This window comes from Lucilia cuprina, chromosome 6, assembly GCF_022045245.1.
Source record: "Lucilia cuprina isolate Lc7/37 chromosome 6, ASM2204524v1, whole genome shotgun sequence".
Taxonomy (NCBI): domain Eukaryota; kingdom Metazoa; phylum Arthropoda; class Insecta; order Diptera; family Calliphoridae; genus Lucilia; species Lucilia cuprina.
In genome coordinates this window covers 42,831,915-42,849,834 of record NC_060954.1, presented here as the reverse complement: position 1 = coordinate 42,849,834, position 17,920 = coordinate 42,831,915, and the positions used below count along the sequence as shown (strand labels likewise).

Genomic DNA, 17,920 nt, shown 5'->3' with positions numbered 1-17,920 from the left:
TGATTCGTTTGTTTCGCCAGTAGAACATTTTGTAGTCTGGTAACCCTGAATTTTGAAAATCGTCTCGAAATTTAAAATATTCATCAGTTTTAAATGCATCCGAATCAAGGTCAATTGCCGGTGGTGTCTTTAACTCAATAGATCTCAAAAAGTCTTCGCCTTTATGGGCCCGAGATAGCGTATCAGGGACAACGTTCTCTCTCCCAGATCGGTGTTCTATAGTGAAATTGAAACTTTGCATTTTGAACGCCCAACGAGCTCAAAAAAAAACGGAGAGATCAAGTAATTTCAATAAATTCTTCATGAAGAATTTAAGTTTTAATTTATTTCCAAAACACAACAAACAGGAATCCATCTTATTGTTTATATTAAATGAAATGTAAACAAACACTTTTATCTAAATATCTATGTATGTACATGTTGTTAAAGTATCGAGTACTTTGTTTTGTAGTAGTATATTTTATAAAACAGTAGGGTTCTATCGACTTTCGAATAATCGAACAAACGACTTTTTGTCGAAAAAGTCGAAGTCGACTATTTTGTTCCAAAAAAGTCGATAACTCGACTATCGTCTATGAAAAAAGTCGAAAAGTCGACTTTGTAAATAAAGTCGAAAAAAGTCTGAAAAAGTCGAAAGAAGTCGAAAAAAATCGGAAAAAGTCGAAAATAGTCGGAAAAAGTGGAAAATAGTCGAAAAAAGTCGAAAGTCGGAAAAAGTTGAAAAGTTGAAAAAAGTCGAAAAGTCGAATATAATCGAAAGTCGGAAAAAGTCGAATATAGTCGAAAGTCGGAAAAAGTCGAAAAGTCGGAAAAAGTTGAAAATAGTCGAAAAAAGTCGGAAAAAGTCAAAAAGTCGAAAATAGTCGAAAAGTCGAAAGAAGTCGAATAGTCGGAAAAAGTCGAAAAGTCGGAAAAGGTCGAAAAGTCGACTATTTATAAAATATTAAAAGTCGAAAAATCACTTTTAATTAAATGAAAAAAGTCAAAAAGTCGAAAAGTCGAAGAAAGTCAAAAAAAGTCGAAAAAAGTCGAATAGTCGGAAAAAGTCGAAAAGTCGACTATTTATAAAATATTAAAAGTCGAAAAGTCGGAAAGTCGGAAAGAGTCGAAAAGTAGACTATTTATAAAATATTAAAAGTCGAAAAATCACTAATTAAATGAAAAAAGTCGAAAAGTCCAAAAATCGAAAAATCGACTTTTAACTGAATGCAAAAAGTCGACTTTTCATAAAATGCAAAAAGTAGACTTTTCATAAAATGCAAAAAGTCGACTTTTCATAAAATGCAAATAGTCGACTTTTCATAAAATGCAAAAAGTCGAAAAGTCGACTTTTCGTTTCAACTATAGAACCCTATAAAAAAGCGGTTTATAAACTTTACTTTTAAAATAAAAATTTCGTAATATATCTGTATTTTTCATGCTTCATCGACATATCGTCTGTACTGACTTACTGGCTTCCGGTAGGTTAGTGTTCTTGTCAAGATGGACCAGTGCCACCTTTGGCACTAGTTAAGGAGCGTACAAGAGGACCGATAGAGGCCTAATGTAAATGCATCCTGGTTTCAAATTAATTAACTAAAACCAAGTATTCCACCTGTTTCTTATATTCGCCTTAATTCGACTACCAAATACTCGACACTTTCTCAACATTAACATAACTTTAGATACAAATTTTGTTTACTTTTTACTAAATGTAAACAAACAAACAATGGATGCCTGTTTGTTGTGTTTGGAATTAAATAAAGATTTAGTGGATATCATAGAAACAAATTCCACACAATGGCAAGAGTTCAATATAACAAAATTGCTGGAGAAACACTTTTGGCCAATGGTAAGTAAAACAAAGACGAACATCAAGCTGAAAACAATGAAACATAAAATATATCCTTAGAACACGAGTGACTGCTCCTGGATGTGTTTAACCTGCTGGAAGCAATTGGAGTCTTTTAACATATTCTACACACGCATAGAAGAGGCTCATACTAATTTTGGCAGTATTAAAATTAAAGAAAGTAAATGGAAAGAATCAAATAATGAAAGTGAAGAGTTTGAGTATGACTGTCTGGAGAAGGAAATGATAATAGATAAGAATGCTGTCCTAACAGATAATAAAACAACAGATCAAATCGAAAATAATGATGATATAAGTCAACATGTAGTACATGTCGATCCTTTAGTAAAATCAAATGCCACAAATCGCAAAAATAGAAAAAAACATAAAATTTCTGCTAAAAAGTTAAAAAATTCCAAGGACCTGAATGAGAAAGCATCAAAAATTAACACAGAAACGGAAAAAGATGCTTGCAACGATGATAATTCTGATGGAGTAAATGATAATGATGACGAAGATAGCGATTATGAACCAGACAAGAATTCCGAGTTAGAAAATAACGATAACGATAACGATGAACCAGATAAAAATTCATCAGAAATTAAAGGTAAAAATAAGAAAAATGATCAATTTATAGCGGAACACTTTAAACAAATGTTCTGTGATCTTTGCGGTATACCATTTGAAAACTTTCTCATCATGCAGAAACATTTCGAAACGGAACATGATCGAAAAGGTTATCTGGTGTGTTGTGATAAAAAATTCTTTCAACGCTATCGTTTAGTTGACCATTTACAAGTACACTTCAATCCAGATCATTTCAAATGTAAACACTGCGGTAAAGTTCTTTCAAATTCAGATAATTTTCAAAAACATATGCTGCGTTTACACCGACCAAAAGGTGTTAATTTAACACATTGCTGTGAGATCTGTGGAAAGTCATTTATGAAAGCCTCTTTATTGCGCTACCATAAATTGCAACATTTGCCCGAAGAGGAAAAGAAGTTTCCCTGTAAACAATGTGGAAAATTGTAAGTTGAAGTTGAAATTTTTTCCAATTGTGTAAATATTGATAATATATATTTTAGATACCCCTCTGCTAACCACCTAAATATACATACCGAGGCAGTACATTTAAAAAAATTCGTCAAAATATGTTATATTTGTGGTAAATCCATAGTTACTAGTGCTGAGTACAAAATACATATGGACAAACACGAGGGTATACCGCCACCGTCAATAAGTTGTGATATCTGTGGTTTGCTATTGACCAGCGAAAGAGGTTTAAAACGCCACAAAGACAATCAACATCCAGTGGGTGGTAAACAAGATCATCCCTGTCCCGTTTGCCATAAAATATCACCAACAAGAAAGGCTCTACTCAAACATGTTAGTACAATGCATAAAAAAGGTTACGATCACAAATGCAACATTTGCGAAAAGGCTTTCAAGAGGGCAGAAGCATTAAGGGTAATACAAACAAGTAATATTTCTATATTCGGCTGTGCCGAATCTTATATACCCTTCACCAAGTATGTTTTTTTTATTTATTTTGTATCTCTGCACACATGTCACACATAACATACACACAAACAAATATAAACTGTAGCAGAAAGAAATATTAACCGTTGTACTGTAATACCACCGTCAAACTGTATTACCACCCTTAAACAATTATGAGCTGTATTACCAACATATTACTGCTTTATCTCCTTGCTCTTGTTATACCCACTTACCTTTGTGAAAACAGAACAGCATGCAAACATGCAAAAAAATACACAGCTGAATAAAACCAAATACATCTCTACACGCACATGTACATCTTTATCCAATTCACAGTGTTGTTGTTGCTTTTTTAACAAAGCATGAAAAAATGTGGCTTTTTTTGATGAAATTTTCGGAGGTTGTCTCGGATTTTTGCTCATATCTCCGTTATTTATAGACCGATTTTGCTGATTTTAAATAGCGATCTACTCGAAAGCATTTCTAACTGAATTACTGAAGATTCGGATCTCGCCGATATCTGGGGACCTCTAAAAACTGATTTCAACAGACAGACAGACGGACATGACTTAATCGACTCCGCTATCTATAAGGATCCAGAATATATAGATACTTTATAGGGTCGGAAAATTATATTATAGAAATTACAAACGGAATGACAAACTTATATATACCCTTCTCACGAAGGTGAAGGGTATAAAAATAGATTGGGAAAAATTTAGATTTTTAATGACTTTTCTTTTCTAGGAACATATGGCTTCACATACCGGTACACCTTTATATACGTGTAGTTGGTGTCCAAAAACCTTTTATTCAAACGGCAATATGCATGCCCATCGCAAAAGAGTCCATCCCAAAGAATGGGAAGAAGCAAAACTTCAAAAATATTCGGGAAAATTACCGATATTGAATTAATAAAAAAAACAAAATTATGATTTGAAGAATTTTATCTTGATAAAGATATTTTTAAGTGAATTATGTTTTTTTTTTAATTGATTATCGGAGATGGAACTTATGTTCAGTTATAAACCGATTCTGATTCTAGTTGGTTATACGATTTCTATTAGGGTTCTATAAATCGACTTTCGAATAATCGAACAATAGACTTTTTGTCGAAGTCGACTATTTTGTTCCAAAAAAGTCGATAACTCGACTTTCGTCTGTGAAAAAAGTCGAAAAGTAGACTTTGTGAATAAAAGTCGAAAAAATCCGAAAAGTCTGAAAGTCGTAAAAAGTCGAAAAATCGAAAATTGTAGAAACAAGTCAAAAAAGTGGAAAAAAAGTCAAAAACTCTAAAATAGTCGGAAAAAACTCGAAAAAAGTGAATAAAAGTCGAAAAAAGCCGAAAAGTCGATAAGTCGAAAAAAGTCGATAAGTCAAAAAATCGAAAATTGTAGAAACAAGTCAAAAATTTTAAAAAAAGTGGAAAAAAGTCAAAAACTCTAAAATAGTCGGAAAAACTCGAAAAAAGTAAAAAAATAGTCGGAAAAAAGTAGAAAGAAGTCGAAAATAGTCAAAAAGTCGAAAAAATCGAAAAGTCGAATAAAGTCGAAAAAAGTCGGAAAAAGTCGAAAAATCGAAAATTGTAGAAACAAGTCAAAAATTTTAAAAAAGTGGAAAAAAGTCAAAAACTCTAAAATAGTCGGAAAAACTCGAAAAAAGTAAAAAATAGTCGGAAAAAAGTAAAAAGAAGTCGAAAATAGTCAAAAAGTCGAAAAAAGTCATAAAAAGTCGACTATTTATATAATACTTATAGTCGAAAAGTCTAAAAGTCGACTTTTATTTAAATGAAAAAAGTCGAAAAGTTGAAAAATCGACTTTTCATAAAATGCAAAAAGTCGAAAAGTCGACTTTTAACTAAATGAAATAGGAATTACAAAATTATATAAAAATGATATAATTATCTAAGTTTTCCTTGATTAATAGAAATGCTGTTAAAAATCGCCATAAAATCATAAAAAAATGTTCTGGCAACTCCTTGTACTAGTTCTAACTAAACAAATCCGATTACCAATTATTCGTATACATAATTTTTTTTCTTCTTGTTTACAAATTGTTGGAAAATGTTATTTTTAATAAATTTCTAAATAAAAATTAATAATGGAATCCTGTTTATTGTGTTTGGAAATAAATAAAGATATTTTGGACACCATAAAGGCAAACTCAACACAATGGCAAGATCTGGATATGGGAAAAGTGATAGAGAAACATTTTTGGCCAATGGTAAGTATCGAACTACTGTCAGTCTGCCTTAACAAAAAACAATAATTAATTCCTTTTAGAACAATATACAAACAAATTCCTGGATATGTTTGTCCTGCTGGCAAGAGGTAAACGATTTTCACAAATTCTATATGCGCATAGAAGAGGCTCATATGAATTTTGGAAAAATAAAAGTAGAGGATGCTGGTGTAATATCGCTCACAACAACGGTGGAATGTAAAGAGGAAATAACAATACAAAAAACGAAAATAAAAACTACCACTGAAGAGGAGATTAAAGATAACATTGCATTTTGTTTTCTAGAACCAGAGATACTAATAGACCAACCTCAGCCACAGGATCTGGCGGAACCAGAAATTCTGATAGATCCACCAACACCAGCTCCCGATTTGAGGGCTAATAAAGAAACTGTAATAACACAGCCATTAGATGAAGTGGATTTGGATGATATGCCCTTAAAACAGGCTTGTAAACGTTTAAGATTAGAAAATCAAATAACAAATAAAGATCCTCTAGAGAAATCGAAAAAATCGAAAGTAAACAACAAATCCAAGAATAAAAAGAAACCCACAAAAGCCAAAGCAACGGCAGAGACAAAAATATCAGAAGAAACGGCGGCAGATGAATCGCAAGTGAAAGAAGAGCCTCTAGATACAAATGATAATCAAGATTCAGATAGTCTTAGTGATAATGACAACGATGCCAGTTATCAGCCGGAAAAAGATTCTGCGGAAACTGTAGAAAGTAAAAGACGCAAAGCTTACAGTAAACACCGCACAAATCGCAAAGAAAATGATCAATTTATAGCCGAGCACTTTAAGCAAATGTTCTGTGATCTTTGCCAGGTACCGTTTGAAGACTTTCCCGCCATGCAGAAACATTTTACCGAGAATCACAAACAACGCGGCTATGTTGTTTGCTGTAAACGAAAGTTTTTCGATCGTACCCGTTTGGTGGATCATCTTCATTGTCACTTAAATCCCGATCATTTTAAGTGCAATGAATGCGGCAAAGCCATGTCAGATCGTATTAGTTTTGACAGTCACATGTTGCGTGTACATCGAGCCAGTGAGGTTGTTAAGCAACATTGTTGCGATGTATGCGGTAAATCTTTTACAGAAGCTTATGTCCTGAGGATACACAAATTAACTCATTTGCCGGAAGAGGAAAAGAAATTTCCCTGCAGTGATTGTGGCAAAAAGTATTGATTCTCTCTTAAGAAATTCTCATTTTTTTTCTTAAATATTCTCTCATTATATTTTAGTTATGGCAGTCCTTATCTATTGAATCAACATCGACAAGCGGTACATCTTAAGCGTTTCGTTAAAATTTGCTATATATGCGGTAAAGCTATTAACTCCAGTGCTGAATTTAAAATACACATGAATAAGCATGAAGGTATACCCGCTCCTGTTATCAATTGTGATGTATGTGGTTTACGTCTTACTAGTGAACGAGGTCTAAAGCTGCATAAAGAATCCCAACATCCGGTTGGGGGAAAACAGGAACATCACTGCCCTATTTGTCCAAAAATATCACCCACCCTAAAGGCACTTAAAAAGCATATAAATACTATGCACGAAAAGGGTTACGATCACAAGTGCAGTATTTGTGAAAAAGCTTTTAAAAGATCGGAAGCTTTGAAGGTAAGGATAAAATAAATAGCAGAGTATTTTCCAGTCTAGTGAAGAAGTGAATACTAGGTTATTGGCTAATATATAGTTATGTCTATAGTTTATAATGTGGTCTATTGTCTAGTCTACATTATGTTCTAGTCTATAGTCTAAATTAGTACAAAACGGAAATTTCTAAAATCCAATTGCAAATGGCGTCGTCTATAGCCTAGTTTATAGACTAATCTTAAGTCCAGTCTATATTCTAGTCAATAGTCTAAACTTTAATCTAGTCTATTCTAAAGTTTTGTCAATAGACTAGTCTATACTCTATTTTATAGTCTTTAGCCTTGTCTATGATGAAGACTTCAGTTTAGTGTTTGATCTAGTACAAAGTACTCTTCAGTCTGATCTACAATTTATTACTTTGATTATTTAAAATATCTACTCTATTATACAGTCTACAGTTTATTCCACAATCTGGTTTATATATTTAACTCTTAATAATTATCTTTATAGGAACATATGGCCACACACACTGGTACTACTTTATACACTTGTCCCTGGTGTCCGAAAACCTTTAATTCTAATGGCAACATGCACGCACATCGCAAAAAGATACATCCCAAAGAATGGGAAGAAACAAAACTACTGAAATATTCGGGAAATATACCACCAGAAATTTAAAAATCATGCAAAATATATCATTATAATTGATACAGTATAATTTATTTAATTAAGTTTAGTTTAACGTTTATTTAAGTCTCAAAATATATTTTATAATATAAATTAATTTAAAATTGATCATTATGTAAGTAGTAACTACTTTTTTTTACATAATTTAAATAAAAGTATAGATATCTTGGACAGATTTAACTAAGTATATGTTTCATTTGTTCTAATATAAAATTCAATCTTTAAATTACAGATTTACTTTTTCTTTTTTAATTGCCCACTGTGTGGCGTAGGATAATTCAGGGCGTGTTTCCTACTACTCAGTTAAACTAGGTTTAACTTGCTGTTAGATTAAACTCGGAACAAATTAAGGCGGACTTTAACCAAATATCATGTTTTTCAGTTATGGATTTAGGATCAGTAGAATTGTCAACTTTTTAGTCAAAAACATAAACAATGAACAGCTGTTTTTTTGCAAATATCACTTTTGTATAATGTAAAATTTTAGAAAAAATATAAATAAACATTTAAAACAGTAGTAATATCGATAAAAGAAATCAAAATATTACTAATTACTTAAAATATTAAGTTTTTCTTCTTCCGAAATCATTATTTTATTGTTTTTGTTGATTGTGTGTTCTCACTTATAACTTAAGTTTAATTGGTCAATTACACTCAGTTAAACTTAGATAATAACTAACTGATTACTGAAAAACACAAAACGTATATTAAACCAGGTTTAGCCAAGGAATGAAGATTATCTTTATCAGAAAAAAACCCGCCTTAATATTTACCTCCAAAATCTGACTTTTTAATCTTTCGATTACCGATTTATACAATCGATTTTAAACCGCTGCCGACATTTAAGAGCTGCCGCCGCCACCCTTAATATTTGTCGACTCAGGGCTCTGAGTGCAATTACAATTTTTTTTACTCCGGATATTTACGAAGATGTTTGTTTGAAATTAAAATACCAATAAAATTAGAAAGAATTATACAAAAAAATATGAATTTATCGCAAGATACACGTTTAGCACCACCGCAAGGCTTAAGAAATGGCTGTGGTCCGCACACATCTCCCACGAAATGCTTCGTTGGTAATAGCTCTGCAACCGGCAAATCGATTGGTATTAAAAACAACGCAAAACCCTATAGCAACAGGAACAACAACGACAACTATGCATTTCATGTTGAGCACAGCCGAATGCAACAGCAACAGCAGCATGACCACCACAACAGCCAAATTCAGGAAATGTTTGAAAAATGTTTTCTATATCAAAAATATGCAACTGCAAATGACTGGTGTCTACCATCAGCCCAAGAGCTCTTTAAAGAATATTATCAATTGGAATCGTTGCAAGAGTTAAAAATTAAATTGAATCTTGTGAAAAGTAAACTAAATGATTATGTTATTGAGGATTGGTCATTGCATACAAGACGTCAGGATCCTGCTGGCGAGATACCTTGGCGTTTGAAGACTGAAACAAATGCTGAATTCGTAACAATTGCCTGGTGTAAAATGTATGAATGTTTGGGAAGATTTCCGGAATTGATTAAGGGACCCCAGGTGAATTCATTGCATTTGTGTGAAGCTCCTGGAGCATTTATAACAGCTTTAAATCATTATATGTATACGAATTATGATAAGAATGAGGTAAGTTGTATGGGATTTTGTCTTGTTATTTGGTCAGGCTATAAATTTCAACAAATTTCGTAATTTTTTTTTCAGACTACAGACTAGATTAGACTACAGTCTGTACTGTATTAAAGACTAGGCTGATGTAATCTATAGTTTGTAGCCGAAAGTCTATCCTATAGTCTATTATAGATTCTAGAGTCTAGTCCAAAGTTTAGTCTATAGTCTAGTATAAAGCGTAGTTAAAAGTCTAGTATGTAGTAGTCTATGGCCTAGTCTGTAGCCTATAGTCTAGTGTATAATCTATTCCATAGTTTAGTCTGGATTATGGTATATTATAGCCTATTCTGACTTTGACCTAGTCGAGTGTTGTCTACTCTTTCCTATTGCTTTTAGATTAATTAATATTCCTTATAAATTTCCAACAGGTGCAATGGAAATGGTTAGCGACCACCTTAAATCCTTATTATGAAGGTAATCCTGTTAATCGTATGATCATGGATGACCGCTTTCTTCTATACACACTCGATAATTGGCTATTTCACAAGGATTTCACTGGCAACATTATCGATACGGATAACTTACAGCATATGCAGCAGGAATGTGCAAAACGTTTAGGTGATGTCCATCTTATAACGGCTGATGGTTCTGTCGATTGTATAGAGTCACCAGATTGTCAAGAGGAAAAAGTAGCTCTATTACATTATGCCGAAATAATAACCGCCTTAACAATCTTGGCTGAGGGTGGTTCGTTTGTCATTAAAATGTTTACGCTGTACGAAGCATCATCGGTTAGTAAACTATTCTTATTGAATTGTGCCTTTGAAAAAGTACACGTTTTTAAGCCTTGCACCTCTAAGCGTGGCAATTCAGAGGTCTATGTTATTTGTTTAAATTATAAAAAGGAAGCAAAACATTTGTCTGAAATTATAGAGAAAATGAAATTGAAATTGACCCCCCAAAATGCCTTACTATGGCCATTGTTTGCCAAAACTTCTTTACCATTGGATTTTCTAAGACAACATGAAATATGCTGTCGCATATTTATGAATCATCAAATTAATGCCATAGAGCAGAACATTTATAGTTATGAGATACGACCACATAAAATGATTGTTAAACGTTTACAAAATCTAAGAACTGCCACTTGCAATGAGTTCTATCAACGTTACAACATACAAAAACTACCCGATGAATTGAAAATTCTCTATAAATATCAAAAGTTTATTGAGAAAAGTTATAAAAATCAAATCTATAAAGGTTCACACTCCGAAAGGGAAATGTTTAAGGAGACCTCAAAAGAAGAGCATATTTTTAAATTTCGTAAACATTTAAATGATCTGGAGAAAATGTTAAAAGAACATTTACATTCAAGTGAAATAAAATATAAATTTGAACATTTAGAAGAGTTAGAAGAATCTCAAGTAAAGTTATCGCTCTATCGGGGACAGGGAGTGAGAGTATTGAATAGTAGTCTTTTTGCCAATGTTCATTTATTAATAATGCGTTCAAAACTAAATGATTTATATAGTGAGACGTCATGCGATAGTTTATGGTTGCAAGAACCACGAGCAACTTATACTTGTGATGAAACAGTGGTAGAAATTAAATTTAATGATTTTGCCAACATTAATGGAAATTTTGCCCTGCAACAGGAACTTTTTTTCAAAAAACTCATTTCCTCACTTTCGGCAGCAAAACCAAATGAAGTGAAATTTATAAATATGCCATTTTTAACTCATTACGCTGTCTCCATTTTACGTTATCTATCAACATTATCGTATAGACATTTGTCATTTGCATTTGAGACAGATTTTGAAATTTCACTAACAGCTAGCTGCGGCGATTTTACCAATAGTTTGGAAGAACTAAAAGTGGCCTTGTCCAGTAGTTTAGATCAAGATATTTTATGTTTTATAAACATATTACTATTGCATCGCAATGATTTTAATAAAACTTTGTGTGCTTTCAATAATATGTTGCTATTGAAAAACTTTAAATACTTGTTACACAATTAAATGAAGGAGTTTTTTCTTATTTTGAAAATCTCCATAATGATGATGAATTATGAAGTGAAGTATTAGAAATTAATTACTAAAAATAGTACATTTTTTTATTACATTATATGTATTCAATATCTAAACAAATTTAATATATGGATTATAAATCTTTATGAAAAATAAACATGAATTTTTCACAAACAAAATCCTGTTGTTTCTCATATAATTTAGCCAAGACACAAACCTAACCTTCAAAACTCAATGATTCAAAGACACTGTGCAATTTTTGTTTATTGGCAGGTGAATGGAAAAAATAAATAAATCACATAAATGAAATACACAATTTTATTTAAAACTTTTTATTTTCAATTTCAGTAGTGTATATTTAAATACAATTATTAGTTGTTCAAATATGAATGAATTTCGTTAAACAATATGCAGTTAAGAAAAATAAATGTCGAATGAAATAAAAAAAAACAAAAATATGTAATAAAAATAGAAAAATAAAAAAACAAAATAGGTATAAATGTATTTATTTTACGAAGGACATAATCATCATTGCAACATGCTAAAGTACTTTTTTTTGTTAGTTAATAGTTTCCTACTTTCTGCTACAGTTACAGCTGCTGCTGGTGTACGCATAGAAGGCAGTCCGGCTGGAGGTTAATTTTTGGAAAATAAAATGAGATACGCAAATAAAATAGTGCACAATAATATTAATAATCCTTAGCAAAAAAGGGACATTTTTTTTGAAATGACAATTTGGTTCAAAAAGTCTTTGTTTTTTTTTTTTAATATTTAATTATATGATTCGTTTTACTTTACTAATCAGCTGGTCTTTTTTCACTGTTCTTGCGGGTAAAGTCCTCAGCATTTTTCATAAACTTTTTGCGATCCTTAAGAAACTCCTCCGCCAATTCGGCACGCAATGGATGCTCTGGCTCCGGATCGTTAATCAGTGCTATAAGAGAGTTTATAACTTGATCCGTACGTGTGGCAGGTTTCCAGTTTTCCGTACTTATAATGGGCAAGCAAACTTGTCCCTTTTCATCAATGTTCGGATGATAGATTTTCGTTTTGAAATTGATCTTTGGTGGCTTGAAGGGATACTCCGCCGGAAAGTTGATTTCAATGCGAAATGCTCCCTTATTGTAGGGTGGGTTATCGGGTACAATTAGACCAGTCCAACGCAATAGATTGTCGTCATCAGTGGCAATTTCGCGAAAGGATTTCAGTTGACATTGCTGTAAATCTGTTAGTTCTTTACGTAAACGACGCGGTGCTGTCATATTCTTTGAAAATTTATACTTTTTAGTTAATTTTGTGTTATTTTCTTAATTTGGCCAATTATTAAGAGTTAAAATACTGCTGATTATTTTCAGCGAAAAATATTCCAGAAATTATTTTTTTTGTTACACACTGAATCAGACGTTTTTCTTCTTATTAACCATCAGAGATCTGCGCCGACAAAAATTAATGACGTCGTTAGCAGGCAATTGAAAAAATCAGCGGCGGCTTTAAAATGTGCCGTTAGTCAGCTTAATTTTCAACCGATTTGTTTTTAATGGCTTTCATAATTTTTTTTTATAAAATATTTTGACAAATTAAAAAAAAAACTATAATATATTATGCATAGCTAGTGTTAAAGGTTTGAAATAATGTATATATGAAAGTCCACAGTGGACTTACGTTACAGACATATCTTGAAACGACGGCTAGACATAGTTAGTGGTCAGTTGAATCGACGCAGAGTTCACCCTACAAGAAATGTATGACCGAAACTAACACATACAAAATGATTTTACTAACACACTTGCAACATTTTTCTTTAAAAATTGCAAAAAAAAATAGTTAATGGATAATTCCATCAATAATGACGGTCAAATGACCGGTAAAATGACTGTTGATGTACTCAATGTGTGATAAAGGGTTTCATTTGCATATGAAAGAGTGAAACAACTACATTTGACTGTTACTGTGTTTTCCGTCGCATAAATTAATTATTTCAGTGAAAGCCAAAGATCAAGGAGCAAAAAATTAAAAAAATTGAGACTAACATTATTAAAAATAAAGAGATTTATTATAATTTAAAAACGGTGCAGGAAGTGGAGCTGAGAATATACACTTCGGAGTTTAATCTATTTGTGGTAATATGAATACATATTTACTTTTAATTTTTATATTTCAATATTTATATGCATTTCTTTACAGACAATTTATTTCCACAAATTAAAAGGAGCATAGGAGGATTTTACATTCTGTGAGGTATGTAAAATGGTGAAATGATAGTTAATTTATGTATATTAATAAAATTAAAAATATATGTCTTAAAATGTTAATAAATTGTGTTTTATTATAAATTGGCATAGCCGTCAGATTTGACGGATAAATTCATCAAGTGTGATCGGTCAACTGTGATGGATATATCCATAAAGAATGATTAGTCAATCGTGACTAACATTTCCATCATCCATGATTGGTAAAAAGCAAAAGAGTGAGCAGCTCAAATATATGTTTTAAAGTCGATAGAATTCATAAGTGCGAGGGTGATGCAAAATCACATGTACACAAAAGTTTCCATCACTTTTTACATATTGCCCTTAAGAAACAGATAGAAACTTTTGATGGAAACTTTGATCGATTTGCCAGTCAAATGACCGGTTAAATGACTGTCACTGTTCTTGTAGGGCAGTTAACTTCTTATTTCTTTCTCTGCCATTTCTCTTCTTTCTTGTTCAATTTTTACAAAAGTGCTAACAATATATTTTTATTTTTTACATTGTTTTCAAAATTTGGATTCAATAAAACGATTTTAAATAATTTGACTTGTACTAAAACGTCGATGTTTATATATTTATACTAAAAATCGAAACCTCTAAAAGTTAAAAAAAGTCTAATATCGAAAAGTTTTTAGTCAAACTTTAATGTGAATTCGAAATTATTTTAAAAAAATTATAAAAAAAAACGTAAAAAGATGTTTATAATTTTTGTTGTAAAAATATAGTGCAAATACTCAACTCTGAAAAAATCGCTAGAATTTCTTGTTTATCATTGATATATTTTTTGCAAAAGTAGACGAATTATTAAACTTTTAAAACAATTGTTATTTTATATAATAATATTTAACAAATTTAATCAAAATAACACATTAATTTCGGAAAATGTTTGTTTCTTTGGAATTTTATTGTAATAAAAACATTTGTTTATTTCTAACAAGATATTTGACTATTGCAGACAAGTTTTAACAAATATGTTAATAGTTCAAAAACGCTAAATTAGCTATACTCTTATTTATTTCTTTAGTCGTCTTTCAATTTTTCTATGAAGAGGAGACGTGTGTTTAAGTTTGCGCTTGAAAATAAAAAGAAAATCTTTTTTGGAGTTTTTTTTTAATTAATTTCTTTTAGTTCGTCATTTTACGTTTATAATACATTTATATATAAAACAATAACTAAATAATAAACTACTGACTGCATTTGTAAAAGAAAACTAAAACGTTAATCATTAAAAACGAACACTTTTGGTAAACGCTTGAATAGCCTCCATACGGTATTGGTTTAACTCCACGTGAAAGTGGGAGCCAGCAGCTACTATATATTTATCTACGCCTCACGAATATAGAAAAGAAAATTTTCTCACATTAACATTACTTTTTAACATTATATTTTCTTTTCATTTTTGGCATAAATTTAATTTCGTTAAAAACGAAAAGTTTAGTTTTATGCTTTTGTAACTTAAAAGACTGAATTAATTAAATTAAAATAATAAAAATTAATGAAAGAAAACCAAGATATTAATTTATAAAGAAGTAAAAATAATCCACGACGACATTTTTTTCTCTTTGACTTAAAAAGTGAATGATGAATAATTAGCACAGATAAAAAAATTAAAAAAAAGAAAAATAAAACAAGAAACGAATAGAAATACAAGCAAAAGCAAAGTGTAAAAAAATATTATTAAAGTGCAAAAACAACAACAGTAATCGGAAAACAAAAAAAAAGAAGAAGAAGATTAAATAAAAAGACACAAACAAACACACACAGCTGTTCCATAACAAACTGCCTACTGCCCAATTTGTATAAAAAAAGAATATAAAAATATGCGTATATGTGTGTGAGTGCTTAAAAATACAAAAAAAAAAAACAAAATAGAAGAAAAAGATTAAAGAAATTCCTGCATAATTATTCAATAATTAATACACATTACCAGTTGAAAAGAAAATCATATGAAATAAAGAAAAAGAGAAAAATTATAAAATATAACACTGCTGCAATTCTTAATCAAAACTATTTAATAGAAATTTTGGTGAAAAGTTTTGTATTGCAATAAAATACCAAAAATAATAATAAAAAGAAAAGAAATTAAATTCGTGACAAGTGTTTTAAACCAAGTAAATGTAAATACCTATATTTTTTTGATATTTATTAAAAAAAGGCGTAAATCTCTGTCTTTTTGCAAATACACAACAGTTGAAAAAGAAATCGAAAAGAAAAATTCAACTTTTTATAGACGTTGCAGTTAAGGAGGGGCCAATTTGAAGAATATCATCATCATCATCGCCATCGCCTGTTTATAGTTTCATTTCAATTGAGTTTTTTTACTCTTTTGCACGATTTGTTTTGTCTTTGCTTAAGCTTAGGTAAGTTTTTATTTCTATAATATACTGTATCATATATATGTTTAACAATTATTCATTGTTGTACCCTATCTCACTATAGAGGCAAGGGTATTATGCGTTTTTATTGAGGTTTGTAACACACTAAAGTGTTAAAATACGCCCATTGTAATGTAATGGAGTCTGAATTAGATTTGAGGTAATTCGAAGTTATTTATTTTGACTGCCACTGAATAACTTTATAATCGGTGTAAATATGTACAGTTTGAAATTTTTTAAGTAATATCATACTATTTACTAGGGAACTAAGAACTCTTAGGTTAAAATTGTAATATTAGTACTTATTGTTATCGACTAAAATTTGTTTAATTTCATTGTTATGGTAATCTTTAGATAGGGCTTTCTTACAGGAAACTTTATGAGACTAAACAGAATATGAAGCAGTCTTCCTAGCTAAAGCCGGCGTGCTTATTTGCTGTCTCCGATCACCTACATTACTCATTTAACTCTACTCTCCTTGCAGGAAGCATTAGGAGTCTATGTGTACTTGCAGAGAGAACAGGAAAACAGGGGTACAGGGGTCTTTTCAATCTAACAACCTACCTCGGATAACTATTTTCTGACAGAGGTTTAGAGGACAGATCACATATAGGAACCTCTTTATAATCGTTTTGCCAGGATCATTAAGCCTCTAAGACAGAGATGTACCAGTCTTCTTTTCTAAAACTGTAGTTAAGCCAATATGTGTTTATTTGCTGTCTTCAATCACCTACGTTACCTATTTAATGGTCTCCTTACAGGAAGCATTAGGAGTCTATGTCTACTTGCAGGGACCTTTAAGAGATGCAAGCCGAAAATGTACCTGCCTACCCTGCTAAATCAAGGGTACAGGGGTCTTTTCAACCTAACAACAAAGTATTGGATAACTATTTTCTGACAGAGGTTTAGAGGACAGATCACATATAGGAACATCCTTATAATCTTTTTCCAAGGATCATTAAGCCCCTAAGACAGAGATGTATTAGTTTTCTTCTCTAAAACTGTAGTTAAACCAATATGTCCCAGATCGTCTATAGATTCGACTTCCCTAAAAAAGTTTTAATGGACTTTTTAAAATGAAATATGACTGGGTTCTTGAAATCGTTTCTATGTCAATGTGCGACTTACTTTAGTCTACTCAGTTGTTTCTCTCTGGTTCATAAATCTGCTATTTGAAAGTACTGTCGGGAATATTTGAATAAAACCATATCTATATTCGATAAGCATGTTACTAATAAGATCTTTTATAAAAAATATTACATCTTCAATTAAAGATGTCAAATCAGACAATTGAAAGCAGTCGCATAACTTATCGTAATGATAAATATAAAGAAAAAATGTTTAGAAAACAGTCGACAAGATGAAAAAGGTTGTCGGAATGCTAAGGTTAATGGGAATATTGATATTCACTTCACCAAAAGTTTAGACTTTTTATAAGCTAAGTATGTACATATAATATTTATTCAGATGTTTATAATTTCCAAAGATCATAAAATGTTATTAAAATAAATATCTCTCTAATTGCGCAATATCGACAGTTATTTTACTATACATAATAATATGTATGGAAAATTCCCAAGAGTTTTTTTCAAAAGGGTACAGGAAAAAATGGTCTTTAGGTGTGGTACAAAAAGTATTTACTCTAAATTCCCTGTTTAACTATAAAAATAGTTTTCCTAAAAATAAATTATTGTGTTCCCCGCTTAAAACATAATTTCCAGCAAGTTGACAGTGCTGGTAGTGATCGTTTTTTGTCTGGCGTTTGCATGCCTGTGATTATGATGA

The 17,920-nt window shown here is 31.1% G+C and overlaps 4 protein-coding genes and 1 long non-coding RNA gene across 5 annotated transcripts; 4 read left to right on the top strand and 1 right to left on the bottom strand.

Moving 5' to 3' along the window:
- The first annotated feature begins 1,669 nt into the window (after positions 1-1,669).
- On the top strand, positions 1,670-4,455 carry LOC111684800 (transcription factor grauzone-like). Its single transcript, XM_023447006.2, has 4 exons — positions 1,670-1,831; positions 1,892-2,862; positions 2,920-3,301; positions 4,082-4,455. Exons 1-4 carry the CDS (start codon positions 1,709-1,711, stop codon positions 4,247-4,249), a joined length of 1,644 nt encoding a protein of 547 aa, XP_023302774.2. The 5' UTR covers positions 1,670-1,708; the 3' UTR covers positions 4,250-4,455.
- A 665-nt stretch (positions 4,456-5,120) lies between these two features.
- Positions 5,121-8,053, top strand: LOC111684796 (transcription factor grauzone-like). Its single transcript, XM_023447003.2, has 4 exons — positions 5,121-5,557; positions 5,617-6,758; positions 6,822-7,203; positions 7,690-8,053. The coding sequence occupies exons 1-4, from the start codon at positions 5,435-5,437 to the stop codon at positions 7,855-7,857; spliced, it is 1,815 nt and encodes a 604-aa protein (XP_023302771.2). The 5' UTR covers positions 5,121-5,434; the 3' UTR covers positions 7,858-8,053.
- Positions 8,054-8,754: 701 nt separating this feature from the next.
- LOC111684792 (cap-specific mRNA (nucleoside-2'-O-)-methyltransferase 2) lies at positions 8,755-11,993 on the top strand. Its single transcript, XM_023447000.2, has 2 exons — positions 8,755-9,499; positions 9,910-11,993. Exons 1-2 carry the CDS (start codon positions 8,852-8,854, stop codon positions 11,497-11,499), a joined length of 2,238 nt encoding a protein of 745 aa, XP_023302768.2. The 5' UTR covers positions 8,755-8,851; the 3' UTR covers positions 11,500-11,993.
- Positions 11,813-12,951, bottom strand: LOC111684798 (ubiquitin-conjugating enzyme E2-18 kDa). The gene has a single exon (XM_023447005.2). It carries the CDS (start codon positions 12,768-12,770, stop codon positions 12,306-12,308), a length of 465 nt encoding a protein of 154 aa, XP_023302773.1. The 5' UTR covers positions 12,771-12,951; the 3' UTR covers positions 11,813-12,305.
- A 294-nt stretch (positions 12,952-13,245) lies between these two features.
- LOC124420907 lies at positions 13,246-13,820 on the top strand. The gene is made up of 2 exons (XR_006941434.1): positions 13,246-13,628; positions 13,693-13,820. It is a non-coding gene; the product is annotated as an uncharacterized LOC124420907 (long non-coding RNA).
- Positions 13,821-17,920: the final 4,100 nt, after the last annotated feature.

Bases quoted from the DNA above. Each gene is read 5' to 3' on its own strand.
- LOC111684800 (XM_023447006.2), top strand. From the start codon at position 1,709: ATGGATGCCTGTTTGTTGTGTTTGGAATTAAATAAAGATTTAGTGGAT. The intron at 1,832-1,891 runs GTAAGTAAAACA...ATATATCCTTAG, and splicing joins AGAAACACTTTTGGCCAATG to AACACGAGTGACTGCTCCTG. The intron at 3,302-4,081 runs GTAATACAAACA...TTTCTTTTCTAG, and splicing joins AGAGGGCAGAAGCATTAAGG to GAACATATGGCTTCACATAC.
- LOC111684796 (XM_023447003.2), top strand. From the start codon at position 5,435: ATGGAATCCTGTTTATTGTGTTTGGAAATAAATAAAGATATTTTGGAC. The intron at 5,558-5,616 runs GTAAGTATCGAA...AATTCCTTTTAG, and splicing joins AGAAACATTTTTGGCCAATG to AACAATATACAAACAAATTC. The intron at 6,759-6,821 runs GTATTGATTCTC...ATTATATTTTAG, and splicing joins TGCAGTGATTGTGGCAAAAA to TTATGGCAGTCCTTATCTAT.
- LOC111684792 (XM_023447000.2), top strand. From the start codon at position 8,852: ATGAATTTATCGCAAGATACACGTTTAGCACCACCGCAAGGCTTAAGA. The intron at 9,500-9,909 runs GTAAGTTGTATG...AATTTCCAACAG, and splicing joins CGAATTATGATAAGAATGAG to GTGCAATGGAAATGGTTAGC.
- LOC111684798 (XM_023447005.2), bottom strand. From the start codon at position 12,770: ATGACAGCACCGCGTCGTTTACGTAAAGAACTAACAGATTTACAGCAA.